The sequence below is a fragment of the Mytilus trossulus genome, chromosome 2, assembly GCF_036588685.1.
Source record: "Mytilus trossulus isolate FHL-02 chromosome 2, PNRI_Mtr1.1.1.hap1, whole genome shotgun sequence".
Classification (NCBI taxonomy): Eukaryota; Metazoa; Mollusca; class Bivalvia; order Mytilida; family Mytilidae; genus Mytilus; species Mytilus trossulus.
Genome location: NC_086374.1, coordinates 54,294,876 through 54,320,430, shown reverse-complemented (window position 1 = coordinate 54,320,430; position 25,555 = coordinate 54,294,876). Strand labels below are relative to the sequence as shown.

At 31.4% G+C, this 25,555-nt stretch overlaps 1 protein-coding gene across 2 annotated transcripts; it reads right to left on the bottom strand.

The window, feature by feature from the left end:
* Positions 1 to 7,669: 7,669 nt before the first annotated feature.
* LOC134707580 (WD repeat-containing protein 47-like) lies at positions 7,670 to 24,898 on the bottom strand. Of its 2 annotated transcripts, XM_063567481.1 has the most exons (10): positions 23,243 to 24,898; positions 21,269 to 21,715; positions 19,969 to 20,250; positions 18,544 to 18,647; positions 17,798 to 17,961; positions 17,147 to 17,313; positions 15,655 to 15,825; positions 13,306 to 13,428; positions 12,655 to 12,873; positions 7,670 to 11,851 (listed from the first exon to the last, which is right to left on the bottom strand). In XM_063567481.1, exons 1-10 carry the CDS (start codon positions 24,810 to 24,812, stop codon positions 11,706 to 11,708), a joined length of 3,393 nt encoding a protein of 1,130 aa, XP_063423551.1. In that variant the 5' UTR covers positions 24,813 to 24,898; the 3' UTR covers positions 7,670 to 11,705. The 2 variants fall into 2 exon arrangements, with proteins under 2 accessions (XP_063423551.1, XP_063423552.1); XM_063567482.1 differs by lacking the exon at positions 19,969 to 20,250.
* Positions 24,899 to 25,555: the final 657 nt, after the last annotated feature.

Sequence of the window (25,555 nt, the reverse complement as noted above, 5' to 3'; positions counted from 1 at the left end):
TACCGATTCGTTTATTGAACAGAAAACCAATTGATAACGCCATGACAAATAGCAAAAAACGATCAACAGAAAATATCAGTCACAAAAAACTTAGAATACTAAAGACTGAGCAACATGAAACCGACTAAAAACCGAGGTTGGTCTCAGATGATCTGGCAGGGTAGGCAGATCCTGCTCCATATGTGACAGACTTTTGGGTTACTATGAACTTACTCATAAAAATTAAATTATCAAGTAATATGAAATGATATAGCTTAACGCATGATCTTATTTGTAATTGTTCCATTCCTAAAACTTAGACACCACAAATTGTCTCTCACTAGTATATAACCCTTATACCTCATCAATATTGTGAACTATCGGTCATGTAAATTGTCCAACCCTGAAACATGACCGAATGTAAAGATTTGAAATTGAAAGATGTTTCCATAACAAGCAATAGACAAGATTTTACCGGTGTATATCAAACAAATGATGAAAAATAAAAATTCACAAAGAACAAAGAACAAAACTGAAAACTAAAACAAGAGTGACACTAATCTAGGGGTGGTATCGGGTGCTCCCGAAGGACTAGCAATTCCTGCTGATCATGTCATACATGTTGTAATGCTAAATACGTGAGTATATATTTTGTGATAAGTGTAATCAAGAAAGTCACAGTTGGAGAAAAGAGACGGGATTGTGGTTTTGGCAATTGAAACACATTTGACGTTATCCGTGAAACAGATAATTTACTAACATATTATCAAAGAATTCGGTTAAAATAATATTAATAATTTGTTTTGTAACTCATTATTATTATATTTAACACAAAAAAGATGAATATGTTTTATATAAAAGAATGGCAAAGTTTTCCCATTAAACATTGTAACAAAAACTCTTTTTTTTTAAAATAAAAACACTGCTGCTGTCTATTGTACTAGAATAAGCCGACAGCTTTTCCGTGTAGTAACTATAATCATAACGCCTCTCGCTAAAAACTCGACAATCACTAAGTGAAATTCTGAGAAACGTGACGGAAGAAAAATTAACAAAAGTGGGAAAAAAATAAATAAGCGATTATGAAAGAAAAGTTTAAAACATCAAAATATTTAACAGTTGTTATTACACAGTTTCATAAACAAATGAGAACACATGAAAAATTAAAAAAACATCGACACGGAAATGATGTATAACGCTATAATCACCAGAAAGTCGTTTCTAAGACTTCAGTTCAAATTTAATTCAAACGATCCATTCCACTCAAAGTTGCAATGCCAATTAAGCCCCAAATACCACCTATAACCTGAATGAAAGCGTAACATGTCAGTTCAACTTTATTTTCAATGTAAATGAATCATAAATTTAAAACTCATACAAATATGTAAAAAGATTTTAATTTTATCATTTTGTTTTCTATGTAAATAATACTTGTGAAAGTAGTAACACAAAATATAAGTCAGATCTTCATTAACCAATATCGTCTTACAATATAATTGAAAATTGTTCGATTTTAACACACATCCATCACACATATATGAATTGTATAAGCTGATATATCTGTTTTTAGAATTCGAAATCCATTGTTTATCTACCGGAAATATTCTTGATAGAATAACCACAAATGGTCACACATGTTGTTTTGCAGTGGGTTGTTCTTGCACAAAACTTACAAACGCCTTGTGTATTGTTCTTACAAAATCCACAAAATTTTAAGCCTAATGGACACATTCTGCAATAATAACACCCTTTCATAATGGCCATCATCATCCTTTGCTGAAAACTGTTAACAGACTGCTGAGCAGAATATGCATGCTGATCAGAATTGGCACGCTGAGCAGAATTGGCACGCTGAGCAGAATTTGCATGCTGAGCAGAATAATGCTGAGCATAATTTGCACGCTGAGCAGAATTGACACGCTGAGCAAGAACAACGCAAGTCCACATTAATAGAAAGCAGACAATAGTATTCTTCATGTTTAAGTTGATCGACGTTCTCTTGAAGTATTCAATGGATGTTTAATAAACTCTTCCGTCAACTTACATACAAATGATATAAAAAAAAATAAGATGACTGAAACTTTTTACACGTGGACAGTGTTATATAATAAATTATATATTATAATAGATTACAAAAGGAAAATTAATGTGGTGGAATTTTACATAAACCAATAAATTTGTTTTTAATAACGTTGTTTCAGAAACACGTTTTGACAATTATTATTATATCATATGCTTTTAAGGCGATACAAAAAAGTTTTTATGGCAGGAAATGTCAATACCAATGATTGAAATTTGTTTTAGGGAAAGCCTAATGTTGAAAAAAAAATTCTCCCCTGTTAACACAATAGTAGTAATCAAGGTCAAGTGCAGTTGTCTCATTGGCAATCATACCACATCTTCTTTTTTTATATTCAATCGCCGTTTTATTACGAGATTTTATAACAATACTGGTTTTATGGATATATTTAAAAATAATAATTAATATATTTATTTATATTTGAAAATTTCAGCTGATTACAACGCAGAACATAAAAAGTGAGCAAAAGTAAGGCCAATATTTTCATCTTTAGTTCGAAATTTAAAATCTCTTAGTAATCAGATGATGATAAGACATGAGTCATTTTAATCTTTCATCTTGTCCTTTTGATTTTTTATTAGGGATTCGAACATCTCGCATTTAGTGCAAAACTATAATAGAATATAACATGAATAAACTCGTCCTAAATATCAGGATATAGGGTACACAAGACTCTAGACTCCGGTGACGCTGGAATCAAAAATGTTAAAAAGGCTAAATAGCGTATGAAGTTGAAAAAAAAATAGGCATTCCGAAAGGTTTGGCAAAATACAGCTACAGTAACCTATTCGTGGGGTAAAAAAACCTTAGCATTTAAAAAAATTCAAGGTATTTAAGCCTTTTCAAAAATAATCAATTAATATTGAAGGTCACTAGTCATGTTCAATTATACAATTGTACTCTTCTATTCTCAAAAGTCAGCAGATTTTGCAATACAAATATAATTTGCGGACAAAAAACACGTGTTTCTAATACAACTTTCACCACGAACGCTAAAAATAAAAATGTACCAAATAACTTTTTTCTTTTGTTATGTAAAATTCTAGCGGAAATTGATCGATTACAAGTATTTCACGTTACTTTATTTGAAAAGGTTTTATGTAAGTTACATGTTATAAAAATGTTATTGATAGGATATAATACATTATATTTTGACCAGCTTACTTTGCACATGTTAATTGTTACACAATCATCACATAAGGGGTCATAGTTTTCTTATGTAAATGAAAGGTATGATTAATCAAAGTTAGAAACTAACTTTTCAAAATTATATGCATACATGTATGCCGAAGCAAGTACGTCCACATCATTTTAATGGTACACATTTTAGAAGTATTTTACCAATGTTTTAGATGTTTGACTTACAGAACTTAAAAAATAGAGAAAAATGGTGAATATGTCAGAGACAATAACCCGATCAAAGAGCAGAAACACAACCGAAGGCAACCAATGGGTCTTCAAAGCAGCGAGAAACTCCCGCACCCGAAGGCGTGCTTCAGCTGTCCCCTAAACAAAAATGTATGCTAGCTCGGTGATAATAGACGTCCTTTTAAACTCCGAAATATACACAAGAAACTAAAAATCAAAATCAAACTAACAAAGGAAAGAGGCTCCTGATTTTGAACAGGCGAAACCATGCGGCGGGGTTAAATATGTTTTTTGGAGATCTCAACACTCCCTTTATATCTAGCCAATGTAGAAAGACAAACACACAGCAATACGCACAATAAAACTCAGTTCAAAAGAATTCTGAGTCCCAAGTCAGAACAGGTAACAAAAGAAACTAAACAAAGTGACAAGGATACATAAATTAGCAAATGATTATTAGCAGTTATGCCAGCTCCAGACCTCAATAAAACTGATTGAAAATTGTGTCTTCATCATATGAATATCAAGTACAATCCCTTCCGTAATGGGTTAAGTATTATACCCTCATAAAATATATGAGAAGAACATAACCCGTGTCATGCCAACAACTGGTTTTAGAATAAATGTGTTTATTTCCGATGCAAAGACCCTATTAGTTTTGAACAGCGGTATACTACTGTTGCCTTTATTTATCACCACCGGACCGGAATCTCTGCTGGTGGGCATTCTGTCCCCGAGGATTCTACCAGTCCGGTAGCCTAATAGCGTTGTCAATAAATTTACGAGTTCTGAACAGCAGTATCCTACTGTTGCCTTTATTTATCACCACCGGGCCGGAATCTCTGCTGGTCGACAATCTGTCCCTGAGGATTCTACTAGTCCGTTAGCCTAACAGCTTTGTCCGTAGATTTACGAGTTTTAAACAGCAGTATACTTCTGTTGCCTTTTTATATCACCATCGGACCGGAATCTCTGCTGGTGGATAATCTGTCCCCGAGGATTCTACCAGCCCGGTAGCCTAACAGCTTTGTCCATTGATTTACGAGTTTTGAACAAGGCCAAAATATTCAATCTTTAATGACATGACAACAGTATCGTAACTATATCACTTCTTAATAAGTCTGTTTAAAGGTTTTGTTAGCTTTTGAGGTGAATGCAGACATTTATGTGCTGTGTTTAGAATATTATCATAAAAATTGGATGTGAAATACTTGAACGTATAAGAAATCTGCATGTTGAACTATATTTACGAATGACGTCCTAGTACCGATGATAAAATTAAGTAAATGTTTTGACTAGTTAGTGTTATATCGAAAACCAATGAATAATATTTTTTCAGTATAACTGTGGATTCATTTATTTCCGTGGGTACCAATCTCCGTGGAGAAAGGAAAGCTTATCTTTTCGTGGAAATTAAATTTCGTGGTTTTGCTGAAGTCTGCATACAAGCCAATAGTATATTTGATGTTCGATGAACATTTAATTTCGTGGTTCACCTGTAGTCACGAAATCCACGAGAATTGGTTCCAATGAATAATAATGAATCCACAGTACATAGATTTCTCTCGCTAAAATCTACTACGTTTCTTACAAGTTGAGATATATAAACACCAAAAGGGAACGTCACCATCTAAAAATGGATACTTAACGATAGGAAATGAAAAATCATCTCTTTTATCATAAATTGTGGTATTGATTTTCCCATTAATGATATCGATATCAAGATCGAGGATTATAATTTATTATGAGCTTTATTTAGTTCAACAGGATAAATTTATTTAGTATACATACTGAAGTCGTCATTATTGAGAGCCAATATATCATCCAAATATCTAAAAGGATTGTTTATTTTTCGTATCATATATGTTTCGATGGGTCTTTACTGATTCTAGTCATACATTGCATCTCATAACAATACAGAAACAATTCCAAAATAGTTTGTATGTTTATATATACAGGCAAATGTTTACTTCATCAAATTAAGTTCTTGAAAATATTTTCTGAATTGAGAGCATTCTTTCAAGTATATCAATAAAGCTGTTAAATTGTTTTGAATTTTTGATATATAAAGGATTTTCTACATCAGGGATATATTACCTTAGCTGCATTTGGCAAAACTTTTAGGAATTTTCGGTCCTCAATGCTCTTCAACTTCGTACTTTATTTGGCTTTTTTAACATTTTTTAATTCGAGCGTCACTGATGAGTCTTTTGTACACGAAACGCGCGTCTGGCGTAAATATAAAATTTCAATCCTGGTATCTATGATGAGTGTATTTACTTTCAATACATTAGATTTCTATGCATTTTTACGACCTGATAAAATGGTTCATTTGTTTCTGTAAACTCTATTCTCTGATTGTCAGCTAAACAAATATTGAGACTGGGGACAAAATGAAAAGCATATCTCGTCACACATAAAGATTTAAATATAAAAAAGAAGATGTGGTATGATTGCCAATGAGACAACTATCCACAAAAGACCAAAATGACACAAACATTAACAATTATAGGTCACCGTACGGCCTTCAACAATGAGCAAAGCCCGTACCATTTTAAAGTTCTTGTGCATACGCTTGACCTAATCATACAGTTTGTTATCGTCTGTCTCATTGGAATGTGTACATGGTGTACCTTTGCTGGATTTTGGTTTGATCAGATTGAAAATAATTAACCTGTTGATGCAGCATGAGATAGTTATGAAGAAATCTGATTCAAACAGACCCTTTATCCAAAGGCAAAGATTGAACACTGGATTATATCATCCGAGCAACGGAACTAATTACACAACCTTGATCATTGATCCATGGAATGAGGTCGAGGTCGTCAGGTAAACTCTGTATGACGGACATTTGTGCGATGCAAAAATCGCTATAAGTGAGGAATTCACATGACAAACATTTCAACCAATTGCTGAACCTTGAAAATTAAGTCTAGAACACTAAACGTATGACAGACGGAAATTTTGTAACATAATGTATCTGCAAACAAGAAGCATCAAGGGTTAGTACCTTCTGAAATATAAATCTTTGTGAGTACAGTTTATGTCGCTGCTTGATAATAATACCTATGTCGCAGGAGAAACAAAATATCTTGGTTGAGTGCAAAAATACTGGTTTAGTTCATACAATTAGATAAATAAATGTCTTTGAGAAAATAGTTCACTGAACTAGTATATATATATAATTATATTTGTTTAGGGGTCAGTTGAAGGACGACTCCGGGTGCGGGAATTTTTCGCTATTTTGAAGACCTATTGGTGACCTTCTGCTGTTGTCTGTTCTATGGTCGGTTTGTTGTCTCTTTGACACATTCCCCACTTCCATTCATAATTTTATTCGTCTGCATTTTTGTCTAAATTGTTTAGCTGAAAACAAAAATATTGCTATAGTGTTCCTCCTAATGCTGTTTACTGGTCTATAAAAAATAAACCAAAGACAAATTTTTTGCCAGTTTTGAAACACTAAGGTCCCATATGTACCATCTAAGCCAAATAATTAATTGTCATCACACTATTTTTGGCATCATATCATGGAACGCTAAAGAGTGATGACGTATTGTTATATTTATCTTTAAAATACTGAATGAAATCATAGGTGTGTACTGCAGTCATTATTGTGTATGGGTCTATTGAAAATCCATGACTTTATACATAGTAACTTTATAACTGTAGCATATTACTGAGAGAAAATGTGTAGCATAAATGTAAATACGTAGTTTTTAGAATAGAAAATACAAAAAGATCTATTGCTTTTCATACTGTTAAACCAAGCCAGTAACAAAGAGGTAAAGCAATATAATCTTATATTAACTTTGACATAAATTTTCAATAAGTTTTTTTAATTGACTTTTAGTGTTTCCTTATATCATATTTGTCTGTTTTATAGTGATTAAGATTATAACACAATAGTGACTGCTGTATCCCTATTTTTTGACTTTTTTACCAACTATGTCTGTTTGTTTTGTTCACACATCATTGTCATTATAATGGAATTTAATGTTCAAGTAAAACAGAAACATTCAAGTAATTTTACCTATTTTTACAACTGTCTTGTCAGAGCAATATAATATCAAATACTGTTTTTTTTTTTTGTCAAACATTTTATCTTGTACCAATAAAACTTAAACTAACAAAAATAATATAATTAAGTTAAAAGCAAATTGTTATTTTCATTTTCATGTATTTCGCATCTTGGTAATTTAATCCAGATTAATATTAGCTGGACTTGATCACAAATACAACTGCTAGTTCACGTATAATTTTATTTGCAGCAGACATTATCAAATACACAAAGCATAAGTATTATAGCAGACCACTCTTTCAACATGCATAATAATGTGTGATAACTTGTGTAGATTCTTAACATGTGCCTTACATATACATAAAAATATGACTACATACCTAGAATTCTCTTTCAAAGTATAAGTATTTGTAAATTCCATAATATCCACATGCAAAAAATGTGACTTTAATATATTTTACATGTTTTACATCTTTATTGTGCAATACTTAAATTTTTCCACCAAACAATTTATTTTCTATTTCCAGTTAAATATAGGGTAAGTAATGTGTGCTCCTAAACATCTACAAACTAATTAAACAATACATAAGTGTCAAATTTTCAAAAACTTATTTGGAAAATGGAATTGATCCATGAGGGTTTTTTTTCTACTGGAATAGTTGATAAAATCCATTTTTTTTTATTTCAATGATTTTACCTTTCTTTTTACAGTTAAAGTATCAAAATCAAAATTCAATTAGGTCAACAACTTTTAAAGAATTAGTTATACAGAGTTGGCAAATGGTTGGGAAGTTTAAACAGATTACTTTGTACATACAATTCAGTGTATTGATAAATATATATCAATTTTTACAGGATAAATTTAATAAAACAATGGTGATTTTTTCTAGCAAAATGTGTGATCTTATCTCCTATACACGAAATTATCTAAGAAGGCAGACTCTAAGAATGGGGGGTCAGAGGGGTTCTGATCCCGAAATCCTGGGCTTAAAAACATGAAATCCTGAGGTCCCAGATTTAAAAAAATTTAAAACCTGACATCCCGAAATTCAAAAAAAGAATTCCAGAATCCCTAAAGGATCAATCCTGAAATCCTGAGCTTAAAAACATCCGATCCTGATGTCAACTGCCCCCCTCTAAGAACATTCAACTAATAAGAATCAAGAGGCTCCCACTGAAGAGTTGATGCTTGTTAGTTGCAATGCAAACATACTCATTATGTGTTAGGAAGTGAAGCACTTGCACAATATTTTCAACCGCAAAGCAATGTGCAGCATTTATTTTATTTTATTCATATAACCACTCTTATCAATAAATAAATTCCATAACATCTTAAACATCTTTAATATTAAATATACCATTTTGTTTTATCTTGCAAATAAATAATATATTTTAACTATTGATCCTTTCTGAACAACTAGACTTAAACATGAAATAGCAATGATATAGAAAACAAAAAGGTGTAAGATGGTACATTATATAGGTGGAAGATTTTGCTTTCATATGTGTTGAAAGGTTTCTCAAAAGTTCACTTTAAGGCAAAAACTCTTAATTTACAAGGTAACAGTACACTACTTTTAAATTTAATCAACCATAAACTCTACACTGCAAATATATGCTATTCCTTGCATTCAATCAGATAAGCAAATAATAAATACATCTTCACAAATTCAGACAAAAAAGGAAAATTCCATATTTCATAATTTCATAACATTTTAATCATTTGACTTCTAAAAAAAACCCATTATAATGACAAATCAGAATATGTCTTGAAAAGCCTTTTTTTTTATTTGAAAATTCGTCTACCTCCAGTGCAAAAATATGGTATTACACTTGATGCAGTGGTGGAATCTATACAGATTTATTTTATGGTCAACTTTAATTCTTTATACTAAAAACATAAAGAGAATCATCTTTCAGACCTATTTATATAAGCAATGACTTAGTGAAAGTCATCTTGACACATAAAAGAGAAATACACACAGTTTAAATATATGTTCATAAACAAATGAAGAAAGAAGTATGTAAAATAAATTTAAACAAACATACATACAGAAAGCACTTGAAATACTCTTTGGACGTAACATTTCTAGGGACAGATATTGTAGAATTTCATGTCAAATATAAATAAATAATAAACAAAAACAAAAAAAGCACATTTGATAAAGCATTTAAACTGAGATCATAATAAACTATAAATATAAAACATAAAAAAACAATGGCAAGAGACAGATCTGTGTGCACATTAACAAAAAATCTTACTCATACATGTATTTGTATTTCAATTCGGAGACAAATCCAGTGGAATAGCATGGATTATTTAGTTATTTGAGAGTACACACACCATAACATACAAGTAAGATTTTATGCATCATGTGTTTTTGCATAGTTAATTTTAATATCAGTTCTATATAGCAAAAGTTCGGTTGGAAACAGTATACAGTGGAATCTGTCTACCATGACATCTTCTGGATAAACATTTGTGTAAAAATAAGATCTAGTTTTAATAGGTTATAATACATATTTTAATTTATATATCAGTTAAAAATCATCAATGTTCAATAAATAATTTCACTCACAGCTTGCTAGATTAGAGTAAGTTTATTTGAACAGGTTTCACTGTTATGGAAGAAATTATGTTAATAAAAAAGACAATAAATGTAGCAGTTTACTCAAAACTATCAAGACAAGTTCAGCTGTACAGAAAATTAAATTTGTTTTGGGTTTTATGAATAATCTTATGTTTTAATGTTTATAAAGACATTGACTGCATTATTCTTATATTTCTACCAATTAAATAAATATTCTCCGAATAATTATTTTGACTACTGTAAATATATTGCCATTTTTATTGGTACATATACCAGTACATGATTTACATGTATATTCATAATTCTGGCTCCTCCCTTAAAACTTTGGTAAAATTTTAATAAACAGATACTTATCAGTAATGAACAACGAACAGAAAAAACTTATTACAAGAAAGCACATTCTTATTTTTACAATGATGATGTTTACTGAGCCTGTAATTGTAGATATGATCCATAAAAACGTATTGATCTTTCCAATAAACTTTGTCTGAAAGATTATCAATTCGGCACAGTTAATAAGATCTTTGAATACTGTTGATTCATTTTTATTTGTTGGAAACCAATTTTCTTGGCTTTCGTGGGTACAGATCTAAATAGATGAACCACAAAATTAAATGTTCAACAAATAAAAAAATTTCAATAGGCTTGTATGCAGACTTCGGCAAAACCACGAAATCAAATATCAGTATTTATCTTATCAGTATATCTGATAGGAAGTTGGCTCATTGGCAATCATACCACATCATCTTTTCATAATATTTTTACATTTTTATACTTGCTTCTTTGAATGCAATATGGAAATGATTAAAATGTCAAATGGAGACAATGTAATAGATCATATATTTGATACATTTCATGGAATTCTGTGAATACATAACAAGGATCGTGATTGTTCTGCACAAAAACTATAGATTTTACTACAACCAAAACCTTAACACTAACCCACTTGCCTAAATGAAATGTACCATAAAATTTATAGCTATAGTAAAGTTCAGGAGGGACTCATGTAAAGTATTATATTGTCAATAGAAAACTTTCCACTATTGACATCATTATCTTCTAATATGGGTTAATTATTTACAGATGTTTGAACTAATGTTAAAAAAGTCTGTTTTAGACAAATATATTACCAATCAAATTTATGTTTAATAAACAACAAAATTTGGAAAATTTGAATGAAAAACTGATTTACTGGAAATAATTTGAGAAGAGTTTAAATGCATACCTCACTTTTTCATTTGTAAAACTTAGATCTATTTCTATTTTAGCTATTGGAAATCTTAAAATCTTAACAAAACAAAACAAACTTAGTACACATTACCATTTAGAGGCAATGGTGATTTTTTGAAAGATTCATAGAAATTTGAGAACAAGTTTTGGAGATTTGCAAATAATAAAGTTTGAACAAAAGGACACAATACTCACTATGAATCTATGCTTTACTAATAAATTAACAAATAAATACACAAAAAAATTCGATTAAATATATTACATCTTGCAATGGATCAGATCTATACCAACACTATAATGTCACCATGAACACATTGAAACTTCTGTGAACTCATCAATACTCTTTCATATAAATACACCCGTGTATTACTTATAAGCATAACAATTAAAGAAAGACAAAGGCCTGAGCAGTTATATACAGGCTATTGTTTGTACTTTAGACTACTGGAAGACCCCAACATACTGCAGTTTTATCAGCCCCTGTTGTAACAAATGCTAGTTGAGAGGGATGCCATCTGCACTGCAGAGCTTTATCTTGATGTTCTGCAACAACTACACTTGGTAAAGGCTTTAATAAGTCACCTAAAACAGAAACATGAGTAAATATTATTTTTTGTAATAAAAAAAACTAGAACAATGTGCAAGTTTTGCTTTATCAATGACAACAATTGAAATGAATGATTTGTATATCTTCATGAATATAAGACATCAGATGTAAAATTCAATTAATAACTTATTCACGCATCATTATAAATATAATGGAATTTGATGAGATGCTATACAAGTGAGATGTTTAGTGCTATAAAATCAGGTTCAATCCACCATTTTCTACATTTGAGAATGCATGTACAAGGTCAAGAATATGACAGTTGTTTTCCATCGTTTGATGTGTTTTATCATTTGATTTTTACATTTGATTAGGAACTTTCCGTTTTGAATTTTCATCAGATTTCAGTATTTTTGTTATTTTACTTTTTGTTACATTTTTCATGTGCTCCTCTAATTTTTCAGTTTATCTATAATATATTGTCATGATCAAAGAAAGAAGTTGGCTTTCAGTATTTAAAACAAAATATTAGAATGAGCTGTTTGGTGATAATTCTTTCACCTTTAATCAGTTTTACAATTAAGTTCTTTAAATGAAATAAAGACCTGAACTGGGAGTGCATTGGCAAGGCTCTGTGTTGAAGATGGTACTTTGTCCAATAAAGGTTTACTTTTATAAATTGTGACTTGGGTGGAGAGTTGTCTCATTGGCACTTGTACCACATCTTCTTATATCTATTGACTCTTAATTTGAACAGCAAATTCAGATGGATTGAGAGCCATCTTTCCCAATACACTTGAACAGTTTTGAAATGAATCATTATAAAACACAGGCTTACCATGCAAATCTGTCAAAACAACCTTTTGATCATACGAAGTAGACAAAAGATAGTATGCATTCATCGAAAATCTTGCCGATCGACATTCCCCTTTGTGAGGTTTAAAGTTCTGTATCCCTCTGGAGCCTCTAATATCATACAGCATTATACTGCCATCTTCATGTCCAGAAGCTAGCAGACGGCCAGAGGGATCTATGCAAACAGATGCAAATGCACTTCCTGAAAACAAAAATAATGTCTTACAGTGAGTAATCTCAGGTCGTAATATTACCTCCCCTGCAATTTTTGAAAATCTGATCTAGTCAATGTTTGTTCTATTTAAGCAAGGACATTTTTAATTATAAATTCACAAAAAACTGTTCTTCTTAATAGTTGAAATACAATCTTCTAAAGTGTTCTCTGTAGCCCCTGTGATTGCTGTAAGCATTGAATGACATTAAATGGAGAAGATGGAACATGCATATTCAAAATTCTAGACAAAATCTTAAAGTCAAGAAAAAAGTAAAAGATATTTGAATAGATTATCTTCTTTTTATAATATTTTCAACACTGACAATAATAAATACAAATAAAAATTTCTGAATTTAGAGTGACTAAAATCATTAAGATATGACATTCTACTGACTCAAAAAGGTTGTATCTGTGTATTACCTGTAGCACTGGGTACAACTGTAATAGCTGTTGAAGCTCTTAAGTCCCAGAATCTGGCAGTCTTGTCTTGTGACCCACTGACAAACATACAGCCTCCTGTTGTATGTAATGAATAAACATGACCTGCAATATGAAAATAAAAGTTTAATGTTTTATATTCTAGTTTAATGAGGACGGACTTCAATACAAACACAAAACACTCAAGCTTTGTTAGACGTGTGCATTGATTGTAGTTTTAACATGGGTAGGCATTACATTCGTGTTATTTTAACCCTCACTATCTCTTGGGCAAAAATAATCACAAATATAATGCCTACCTATGTTTAAACTACAATAACAGGGGCGGATCCCGGATTTCTAGTTAGGGGGGGCGCAATATTTATAAATGGCCGAGCGGAGGGAGGCGAAAAATTTTTGGAGGTTTTTTTTTGGTAAAAATATTTAAATATTTTTCTAAAAGGGTGAAATGTAGATATCTCGACGTATAATGTGGTAAAATTAGTGAAAAAGTTAAAGTTTCAAGCTGAAACCGCCATAGTCTGCACATGACAACATTCTACAGATAGACCGGTGGACAGACGGACGTGAAGCGAGACGAGACAGATCACAATTGCTCACCTGACCAAAATATTTTTCAAACGAAAATTTAGACACAGAGATACAAATTAATACACTAACCTTTCGCTTGAAACAGTTTTTCTATCTTTCATTACAGATATTATAAAAGAATCTCACCTGCCGACTGTTTTCTTGACCGTGTCATGATGAAATTGTGAAAGTGTGTAAGGGATGTTTTGGAACTTCGATTATCAAACAAATTGATTATAAAAACCGTAAATACAATGTAACATTTGTTTTTGCTTTGACTGCTTAAAACCTATTATATTTGTCATCAAACGCAGCTCCGCGTTTGACACTTTCCTTTGAAATTATTTATAGAACTTTAATAAAGCGTAGACAGTCAGTTGATTAGTAATCACGTTGATTCTGTTAAACTAACTGTTTTATATACTCATGATACTTTGAATGTAAAAAGTTTGTCTGAATGGTCTTTTCTGATTCTTAAATATGTTGAAGTCAACCCATGCTTTGCAAATTTTAGGGGGGGGGCGCACGCCTGCCACGCCCCCGCCTAAATCCGCCCCTGAATAAAGTATAGCTTGCATCAATTATTTCTTAAATTAATACTTCTATTTAGAAACTGAAAGATTGCAACCAACCTGTCTCTGTAGATAATTTCATACAAGTACCCGGTATACTTTATTAATTATTTTCTTTATCAAAATTAATGATAAATAACAAGTCACATCTCAATGAATTACTGTCTTATTTTTAGTAGGTATTTAAACACTGCAAAATTTTTAAGAAGATTATTTTGAGTTATTTCCCCTGATATGTCACAATACAACATTTTATGTTTATTTTGATAATAAATATTTGATGAGCTATTTTATTTATATATGTGAACTCTTCTTACAATTTGTGGTCTTACAATATTAATTTTTTTTAACAAATTATCATTTCGAAAGACAATTTGAATAGGAAAACTTTAATATTGACTCAGTTAGTTCATTTAATTTGAAAAATTTATAGTAAAAATATACCCTATTCCAAGTCTATGTATTGGATACCTAAATTACATAAAGTTTTTGAGCTTTGCTTGCTAATAAGAGCAAGTCACAAAATATAAATATTAAAATGCAGAGAAGATATCATGAAAACAGATTCTTAATGAAAATTAAAATATTTGATAACGCTTTTTTTATGGACCTGGACAAGGATGGAAATCACGACCTTGAACACTCTAGGCAGTATGCTACTGGGAGACCAAAAAGGTAATAATGCATTTGGAAGAAGAAAAAAAAAGGAGCAAAAGAATGTTATGAGAGTTAGATTCTGTAAAAGTTTCAAAAATTCTTTCTAGCAGTTCAGGTACAAAGAGGGACTGCAGGATCAAAAACAAATCATATAGACACTGGGTGTCTGACAGCCTATCACTAATAACATAGGCGGATCCAGGGGGCCCTGGTGGGCCCAAGCCCCCTTTCGTAGGAAAAATCTGGTTAATTATATAGGGAATCACTGAAGCATGACTGGAGACCCCCCGCCCCCCACTTATGAAAAGTTCTGGATGCACCACTGTATCACCATTCACATCAGTCTAGTTTCTCATGAATATCTTCTAGATATTATTTTATAGATTTATAAAACCTTGTTCATTTTCAAATTCATAAAATCTAAAAAGTTGCCTAATCATTCCTCCTTGAAAAAATATCTATGTTATAATTAATTATGTGCTTTGCAATTATCACATGTATCTTTGGTGGAAGTTTCTGAGTCCCTCTTTACCTGAATGTCCCATCATTGCCCTGACAGGCATTCCGGTTTCACAATCTGTAACATAGATTTTACAATCACCAGCACCACCACTGACCAATAAGGATGATCTATTTATGGTATCTTGCATGAAAACTAAATCTCTGATAGTACCATCATGACATGTTAATTCCATTTCTGGTCCTGAAAATATAAAGAGAGATGATTTTTCTAAAGTTGCCTGTAATTGAGACTTTTTCAAGTTCATTTATAAACTAATTACACCTTATGTTAAAATCCTGGATTTTGATTGGTCAATAGCCAGTGTATTTTTCACCAATTTACTGTTATCAAATGAATATCGTTCATTTTTAAACGCAGCTAGGGTATTTGCCAAAAGGATATGCCTTTTTTACATTTAGAAGATCTTATAACTTTTTTGTAACGCTGAAGCTGATGATTGTTCTTATCACACCTCCTAAGGGCTTCCAAAACGGTCATATATTCCAGTCATTTGTATAATGTCCGGTAAAGGTACCGCTGGGCAAAGCATGAAACGGTCATCTACTTTTTAGTTTCAAGGCTTTTTGGGTTATTTTGACATAATTCACGATCTTTTTGACCCAATCTTTTGCCTTTATTATCCACACATTTCCGGTCATAAAAGTGACATGATGATTAATTACTATTAAAACAACCGTTACTTCAATACTTTCTAATTTTAATCAAGGCTAATTAGTTGTTGGACAGCTGAAATTCACCTGTTCAGGTGACAGGTAAACTATTTTCAGTACCGGACATCTTAAAAATTATCAGTCTATTCACAATTATTTTCTTACATTTCAGCGGTTTGTATGTAATTGATTTAGTGAAAAAGATTAAAACAAGTGAAACTGCGAGCTACTGCTCACTGATGATACCCCCGCTGCAAGTGGATAATATTAATTGTGTAAAAATATGCAAGTGTTCGGAAAACAGGAAGTTGTTGAGTGATGAATCTGAAAACGCATCACACAATATAGCTGACTTATATAAATCCTGAAACCCAATTTCAGAAATCCTTGTATTGTAGTTCCTGAGAAAAATGTGACGAAAATTTTCAACTTGGCTATCATGTGTAAAATCATACTAGTGTTCGGTAAACATAAAGTTGTCAAGTGATCAATCTGAAAACGCATCACATGGTATAGCTGACTAAGATAAACCCTGAAACCAAATTTCAGAAATCCTTGTATTGTAGTTCCTGAGAAAAATGCGGCGAAAAATATTCATGAGACGGACGGACTGACTGACGGACTTACGGAAGGACAGACAGAGGTAAAACAGTATACCCTCCCCTTTTTTTAAAGCGGGGGTATAATTATAAGAAATTAGTTTATCAACATGATTTTCCTCATTTAGTTTTTTCTTTTTAATCATGTAATATCAGTGCAAATACATATTTTCAATTGTATCAAGCTTATAACTCCCTACTGAATTATTTACAACATAACTTAGTCAGTATTAATAAACATTTGGTCATTACCATCAGTGCCTTTATCTACATCAAACTTGAACATTTTAATTGTCTTATCATTAGAGCCACTAGCTATAATATCTCCCATAGGACTCCAGGCTGAACAATATATGGATCCTTTGTGGTGCTTGTTCTTACTATGAACAACTTTGGCATCTTCTACGATACAATTTTCACTGAAATTAAAAAGATCCAAATATGAGGTTATGACATCTGATAATCAAGAGAATTCAAATCATACCTTTGCAAGCATATTCCCTTGTGCTGCACTGTAGATTTTTTTTTTTTTTATCTCACTTCAATATATTTAACTTTGTACTTTATTTAGCCTGTTTTACTTTTTTTATTATTTTTTTTTTAATAAAAAATGTGTCTGTACAATTTTTTTAATTCTGGTATCTAATGAGGATATTTATTTTTTAAAACTAATTATTATATATCAACTATTCCAGTCCTTCTTATATGTACCTGAAACTTCGCATGGAAGATGTTTTGATATTAACTGTGAGCAAAAAAGTAATATTTTTCCGTGTACAAAATTATGAATATGATCACTTCAATCACATCTTGTAATTCCTTATAGCAATGAAATACATTATATCAAACAATGGTAACAAACTTAACCACATTCAAAAATATAACTAACAAAATAAAGCAAACCTTAGGTTAGATACATCAGGAAATTCACATATTCTTAGTATTTTGGAGTTTGAACCAACAGCAAACAGGTTCCCTGCAGGGTGAAAGGTAACAGTTCTAATAGCTTGAGCATCTTCTAGACTGGCTACTGGTACAAATCTTGGTTTGTTGCTTTTATTTTCAATCTGAAATTAGTCATATTATGATTAGACATACTAAAAACAAGAATGTGTCCCAAGTACATGGATGCCCCACTCGCACTATCATTTTCTATGTTCAATAGACCATGTAATTAGGGTAAAAACTCTAATTTGGCATTTAAATGAGAAAGATCATATCATAGGGAACATATGTACTAAGTTTCAAGTTGATTGGACTTCAACTTCATAAAAAACTACCTTGACCAAAAACTTTAACCTGAAGTGGGACGAACGGATGGAGGAACTGACGAACCCAAAGACACGAAAACATAATGCCCCTCTACTATCGTAGGTGGGGCATAAAAAATCTCATTTGTCCACCTTTCTTACAATATAATTTGTTTAGCAACCAACTCTTTGAATAAATGATGGATGGTTCTGTTGGGTTTTTTTTACTCTTAGAAAATATTCCGCAGTATTAAAGTTATTTTTGTATTTTCTGATAATTGACTTCAGTTTAGACTACTTTCTAGTATACATGTATAAAGGAATAAGTTTTTGACTGTTTTAGTCAACTGAGAAATTAGTTCAGACATTTTTTTTATAATACCTTGCATTATTGTATACCTGTTTTGGTTGCCTCCTTGGACTAGATGTGACTTGTTCTGGACTTGGCTTTGGACTTGCTCTATGTTGGACTGTTGTTGGACTGTCTCTATGGGGCTTGGTTTCTAAGGAGCACACATGACATTCATATATATATAACATTTCATAGAAAACAGATATATGGCACTTGATATATCATGCTTCAAAGTGGTAGTAAATCAACTGTAATCTGAGAAAAAAATATTGCTTTTGAAAATTTTAGACTTCTTTTGATATGACATGTATGATATTACATGACAGATAAGGTACAATTGAAGCTAAAAAGTATTCTAATGTTTGATGTTTCAATACTGATATTCATATCCAAATTAAATAAGTAAATAAGTATCTTAAAATCTCTAAAATTAACCAGAAAAAAAAATCCCTTGCCATGTGTGTCAAAATCCATGCATATATAAATACAATGTAGATTTTATAGGCATTGCATGGAAGGTATATAAGTTATTCAGGAAAAGGAAAGCTTGTTTATTCTAATTCACACCAAGACAATAAGTATAGTCATTAAGTGATGAGCTCCGTTAATAAATAAAAGAATAATTAATACACAATACTCAATCAATATCATACAGTTTCTGTAATTGCATTAATTCCTATGGGAAATATCCAGTAAATGTGAACTACATGTACTAAATAATAAAAAAGATCCTTTCAATATTTACACCATTTGGAAAATGATTTTCTATCTAATTTTAGTTTAAAAGTTTTTCCTCAAAAAGATTTCAAGCTCCCATATAGCAAATAGGTATATTTTTACTTTGAATATCTGATTTTTCTAGTCATGCTATTGTGATACAAATGTATATTATTTTCATGTGGACTTACATGTATCACTATCACCTCTAATGAATTCAGAAGTAATTATTTAAGAAAAAACCTACAATTCACTTTATCAACAAGCAACTGACATCTAATAACCTATCGGAATGGCATGAGTGATGGGGATCATGGGATACCAGTGAATAATCACAAGTATATATAGTTTTGAGATCTTTTTAAGTCCTTATTAAAAAAGACTGAACTAAGAAAGCCAACTGATTTATGTTGTTTATTGTTGTTTGTCAATAAAAACTTTATTTATCAGATACAATAATTTCTACAGCTGATGAGTTCTCGTCATATTTGTGTTTTCCTGAAATCATTTGAAACTACATAAACAAAGAATAATATATATTTACCATACATGCTATAAGCACATTCAGAATTAAAAATAAAAATAAATGCCATAGAAAATATAACTGAAACAGTGAACATAAAAAAAAATATTGCATGCAAATCAACAGAAAAGCCCTCTGGTCCAGTGTTTAAAATTAAAGCAGGTCTGAGGTTAATAATTTTCTTTAGTTTTGACCCACAGGAAATGCATGATACATGCATCATGCAGAATACCTCTGCTTCCAAGGGGAGAAGACCCAGTTTTAGTTTTGTCTAATTTGCTTGGTACTTTCAGTGAATTTGGTCTTGTTGGTGATGTCTTAGATTTGCTTGGACTGCTCTTTGGAGTGCTAGGTCCTGGACTAGATTTGCTTGGACTGCATTTTGGAGTGCTAGGTCCTGGACTAAGACCAGGTTTTTTGGTTCCTGTCAGTTTTGAACGACAAACTGTGCCAGTGGTTTGAATACTTCCCTTTACTTTTGGTCCACTCCTTCTTGGCAAAGTAGCACTTGAGCCTAACCGTGTAAAAAATATTCTTTTTGTTTTTCGTCAGAATTTGTCACACCTTCTGTCCATACATGTACATGCTGTTCAAGTTTCTTGCAATTTTTCTGATTTTAATTACCATCTGACATGTTTTTTTACTAGACCATTTTCAGAACACAAAAAAAATCAATTTATGTACTAGTATTTCCTTTCATAATTTAGACTACCTAGCTGAAACCTGTACTTTTTTCTAACTTCTACCACAACACCGCCTAGCATTGTGCAGATACCTTATCCCCTCCTCTAACTCTAGCTTATATATATATATGTATATATATAATGAATGACTGAATAAATAGTCAACGATCAATCTTACAAGGCGATGGATCATGTAATATTATTTATGCTCAATATACAAAACTTATTTTTTCAATCACTATTAGACTGCTATTCGTTTGGAAGGCTTTAATATGTAGTTTCCGTTGTAATTGCCCTACCGTTGTCTAATTTATACCATCCTGGATCGGTAAGGACATTTTTGATTATTTTGATTTTTTTGTTTGAAGACTGCCCTCAATGCAGTTATTACATCTCAACTGTCACATCCTTTGGAAATCTAAAGTTGTGCCATTTCACATCGTAAATAACTATTTTTATTTTTGGCATATTTCTGTAGTCTTTGCGGTGTGTTTGGAAATTTTAAAATTGTTCCAGCGTTCGCTTAAATTGTATAAATCAAGATTTTGATAGAGTCTCAATTTGAATTGACATGATTCATTTGACATCGTGCTATTATTGAAGAAGGATATCTGTTATCCGAAATATCTAATATTTGTATATTTTATAGTTATTTTATGGTGATGTTGTACCCTTTTTGACTTGTTATGTATATATATATATATATATATTGGTATTTAAATTATGGGATGGACAGCCAGGTTAATTTTCCTTATTATAACCAATTCCATCTTGAAATATTCTTTTGTTATATTATATACATGTATATGGTATATGTAATTCTCTTGTTAGTTTATACATTTCACTTACCAATCTTATTCAAATCAGATTTTTCTGTTGGTATACTGTAAGATATGGACTTGTTTCTTTTATTTGCATCACTTTGATGATCTGAATTTTCAACAATGCTGTTTTGGTCTAGAGTAGAGTTATTTCCCCTTGAACAGTCTTTATTCAAGTTATCTTTCACCTCCTGATTAACTAAGGCCTTTACTGTTTTACTTGTATTAGCCACTGAATTGTTTTTGTCATTCTCAATGAATGTGCCATCTGTTTCACTATCAGAAATATTGTTTGTTAAATCAAAAATAGGGGGTCCTTGGAGGGGTGTTTTATGATTTGTTGGTGTTATAAAGGGAGTGAACTGTGGAGTATCCAAGATATTGTAACCTTCATGGGAATAAGGAGTCACTGGTGCTGATACTGGGCCATTTGCCAGAGCTGCCATTCTTTGTGGTGTATCTAAATCGAAATCATCTGACAAAGAAAATACATACAACATCTATAAATAATATTACACCAAAAAAGTCACATTATAAAAAAATATGATTAAAGTACAGCTCATGTAGACTTTGTCAGTTTCATTTGCCTAGTATGACAAGTCAACTCCAATTCAACTTGAGAAATTGTAATTATATTGAATTCTTAAGCTTAAATTTTGCATGTTATCAAGGTAACAAGTTAAGAAAAAATTATAGTATTCTGTTTCCTATGATCATGATGATGAAAAAAATCCTGGTACATGCATGTACATTTGTATGTCCTCTATACATTTTTACATTAATTTTTTAACATGGTGGACACATGGGACCATTTCAAAGTTTTCTGACTCTCTGCAATGTCCCGTAAAGAAGGGGTGATAATGAAATTGGACAAGATCACAGGAGCTGTAGTAAACTTAAGTTTCATAAAATAAAATTATCAAAGGTTCTCTCGGAAAAAAAGATGTAGCATTTATTTTTCAATGCATGTTTGCATTGGTAAAAGAGATCTAGAGTTGTAAAATTTATTCTGACTCCAAAGAAACAATGTACACATGATACATGTATACAGGTTGTCTGTTGATATCATCTTTATCATACATGTACATGACTACATGTAGTTTTATATGTTCATGTGTATATTGGTATATGAGTGAAGGTGTAATCTTAAATAAACATTTTATAAAATATGGCTACAAAATTAAGTAACAATGAATTAACTACATTGTACAAAAGTGTAGATCAAATAAATACAATATTCTTATTCTTACTGAATCAAAATTTTTGCCAGAGGACAATAAATACATGTACATGTATTACATGGTCATGTATTAACAAGAATCAATAAGTGAGGTCAGAACTTGAACATGTATTTGGGGAGGAAAGTGAACAATAAAGTATACATGTACAACATTTATAAATACAACATAAATTTAAAATAAATGAAGATAAATGAAGATAAACTTATAAACACAAAAAGCTAAGTGTTTAAAAAATATGTACATTCAGGATGTACATGTAGATTGAAGTCAAAATAACATTTTTTCAAAAAGAAGAAGATGCATCTACCAACATGTATTATATACTATATATTAGACAGAACAAAATACCTGTGCTTCCACTAACATGACTAACCACAGCTTTTGTCAAATTTTTCATTTACATGTACATCCAACTTATAAGGGTTTTTTTTCTTCATTTTTTAATAAGCACAGTAATAAAGCACTATTAATAATGTTAATATTTCACCCTAATATTTTTCAGAATATTAGTAAAAGACATATACATGTACAAAAATGTATCATTATCAAGGGCTTTAAACATATGTTAAATGTAATTTCCATTGCAAATGATTGCATCATGATATGCACAAATCGAATAAAGACATCATTTTGTGAATTTTTTTAAATACATGTACATGTACTGTAGTCAAGAAATGTACAAGTCAAAAGGCAATATACATGAATATATGTGCAAATACACAAAATAGTGTAAAACATGTACTTCATATTACATTCCTTACCCTGTGATTGAAACGGCCTTTCTTGACTCTGAATCACAATTTCATCTTGTCTTCTCATTATCTCCATCAATTCTCTTTGAACTTTCTCTCTCTCCACATCCTGTTTCTCAAGCCTTTCCTTTAATTTTTGCTTTTGTTTTTGGTATTCGTGTAGAAGTTCTGTGCTAGCTGAGACTTCACTGATATTTTCCTTTGTAGAAACAGACCTAGCTGGGGATTGAGAACGTGGTGACTGTAGATCACCAGTCAAACTTTTCCGTTTTGCTTGAGACATTGGAGGTGTTGCAATTTTTGGTGGTGTTTTTCTACCTGTAGGTTCAATAGAGATTTTCTTAGCAGAGTAAGCATTGGATGACTTTAATAAAGGTGATTTAGGTTCTTCAGACACACTTATTGATGCTTCTGTATCTAAGACTTCTCCTTGTGAAAACATTCTGTCAATTGACATTAACATTGGGTTTTTATTAGCACCATCCAGACCAAAGCCTGGAGTGATTGATCGTGATAGAGAACTAGGTGTGTTAATTGACTGTGTCATACTAATAGGTCCTCTCTTTAAAAGTCCAAAAGCAAGACCATCAAACTGAGGGTTTAACGATCTGGTCATGAAGTCAGCAGATCTTGGTCGTGATGTTGGCACAGCAGAATGAGGAAACATTTTTGGTTTAATTGGTGTTACTAAGATTTGTTCTGACCATGAAGCCTCTAGTGATGGTTTTACTAATGGATCCACATCAACCTTCAAAGGTTTCTGTTCAAAAGGACAAGAAAATGTTTCTGATGGTATATACTGTAACCAAGATAATAAACTTAAGTCAGCATCACTAAATCCCGAATTACTAAATACCGAAGGAAATGACAACTCTAATTCCTCGTTCCCTTCATTACTGGTGCTTGTAGCTTGGGTCTGACAAAACTCAACACATGATTCATACAACATCCCTTTTAGAATCAACTGCATTAGGCGGTCATTTTCAGCAAGTGTTTTTTTCTTTTCAGAAGTTAAGAATTTCTCAATAAACGGACATATGTCATTAAAACATTTCACTCTAGCATTGCTTGGATTCCAGTTTACGTATTCAGAATGGTCAGATAGTTTTGGAACAGTCAGTAACAAACATAAAACATTATATTCCTCCTTTGAAGGACAAAGACTTTCAAGACTATTTAGACATTTAACAACTTCATCTACTGTCAATTCGTAATTTTGAAATGCACTTGGTTCAGATTTTATACAAAGCAACTCAAGATATTTATGTTTCATAACAATGAACTGAACTTTCTGCAAATCAAAACCATCGATCGAACCAAGAGGTTGAATGAATTCAATGACATCATCCCACTGACCATCTAGGATAAGCTGACGAAGAAATAACATGTCGTCTGAGAAAATTCCATTCACAATCCCCGTTTCTCTTTCGACCGACAACATGGAGATGTTGAGTTCCCGGTTTTGGAGAAACTCCAATACTAAACGGACAATGTCCGCTTCATTTATTGACAGGCCTGACGATGACATTGTTATGTGATAGGTTAAACTATTTTCTTCATTGCGATTGACCACTTTCATATAAATTACAAGGGTACAACATTTTCTTCACAACTGTCAAAATTAACATTCCATGTTTTCATTGATTCACAATCCACTTCCGGTCAGAAGCTCTGACTCATTACCAAAATTATATTGTATAAAAGCGTCAAGACATCGACCGAAATGCATAAATGCATACACTTAAATTGGAAGAGTATACTAACATTATTCCGTATTTAAAAAAAAACACAAACTTAAAAGCTTTTTTTCTCTCTCTCTCTCTCAAACAAATACGTTATCTTGTCGTTGTCAATATTAGGGCAAACATTATTTAATATTTTTTTAAATGACATTTTCTATTTTATTCATAAATTTAAAGTGAACTCTATAATTATGCAGATGACAACACCCTTTCATACGCAGATAATGATTTAGATAAATTAATTTAAACTTTAGAAGATGAAAGTAAAATTTTGATAAACTGATTCTCAATAAATAAAATGAAAGCAAATCCAGAAAAATTTCAGGCAATAGCTGTAGGTAAAAAAACTAAAGACAAAAACCTAAAATTTAAACTAGAAGGCAATGAAATAGAGTGTAAAGATAACGTTAAACTTCTAGGTGTAACAATAGATTTTAAACTAAATTTCAATGAACATGTCTCTATAATATGTAAAAAAAGCATCCAAACAATTAAATGTATTAAAGAAAGAATAGGTAAACACCTGACTAAACTCGGAAACTTAACAATTTATTATTCTTTCATAATGTCCAACTTTAAT

What these genes read in the sequence shown, in the direction of transcription:
- LOC134707580 (XM_063567481.1), bottom strand. Translation starts at nt 24,812, where the DNA reads ATGAAAGTGGTCAATCGCAATGAAGAAAATAGTTTAACCTATCACATA. An exon ending in TTCTCCCCTTGGAAGCAGAG is followed by an intron (nt 18,648 to 19,968) that starts GTATTCTGCATG and finishes TGTGCTCCTTAG; the next exon opens with AAACCAAGCCCCATAGAGAC. An exon ending in TGTTTTGACAGATTTGCATG is followed by an intron (nt 11,852 to 12,654) that starts GTAAGCCTGTGT and finishes TTTCTGTTTTAG; the next exon opens with GTGACTTATTAAAGCCTTTA.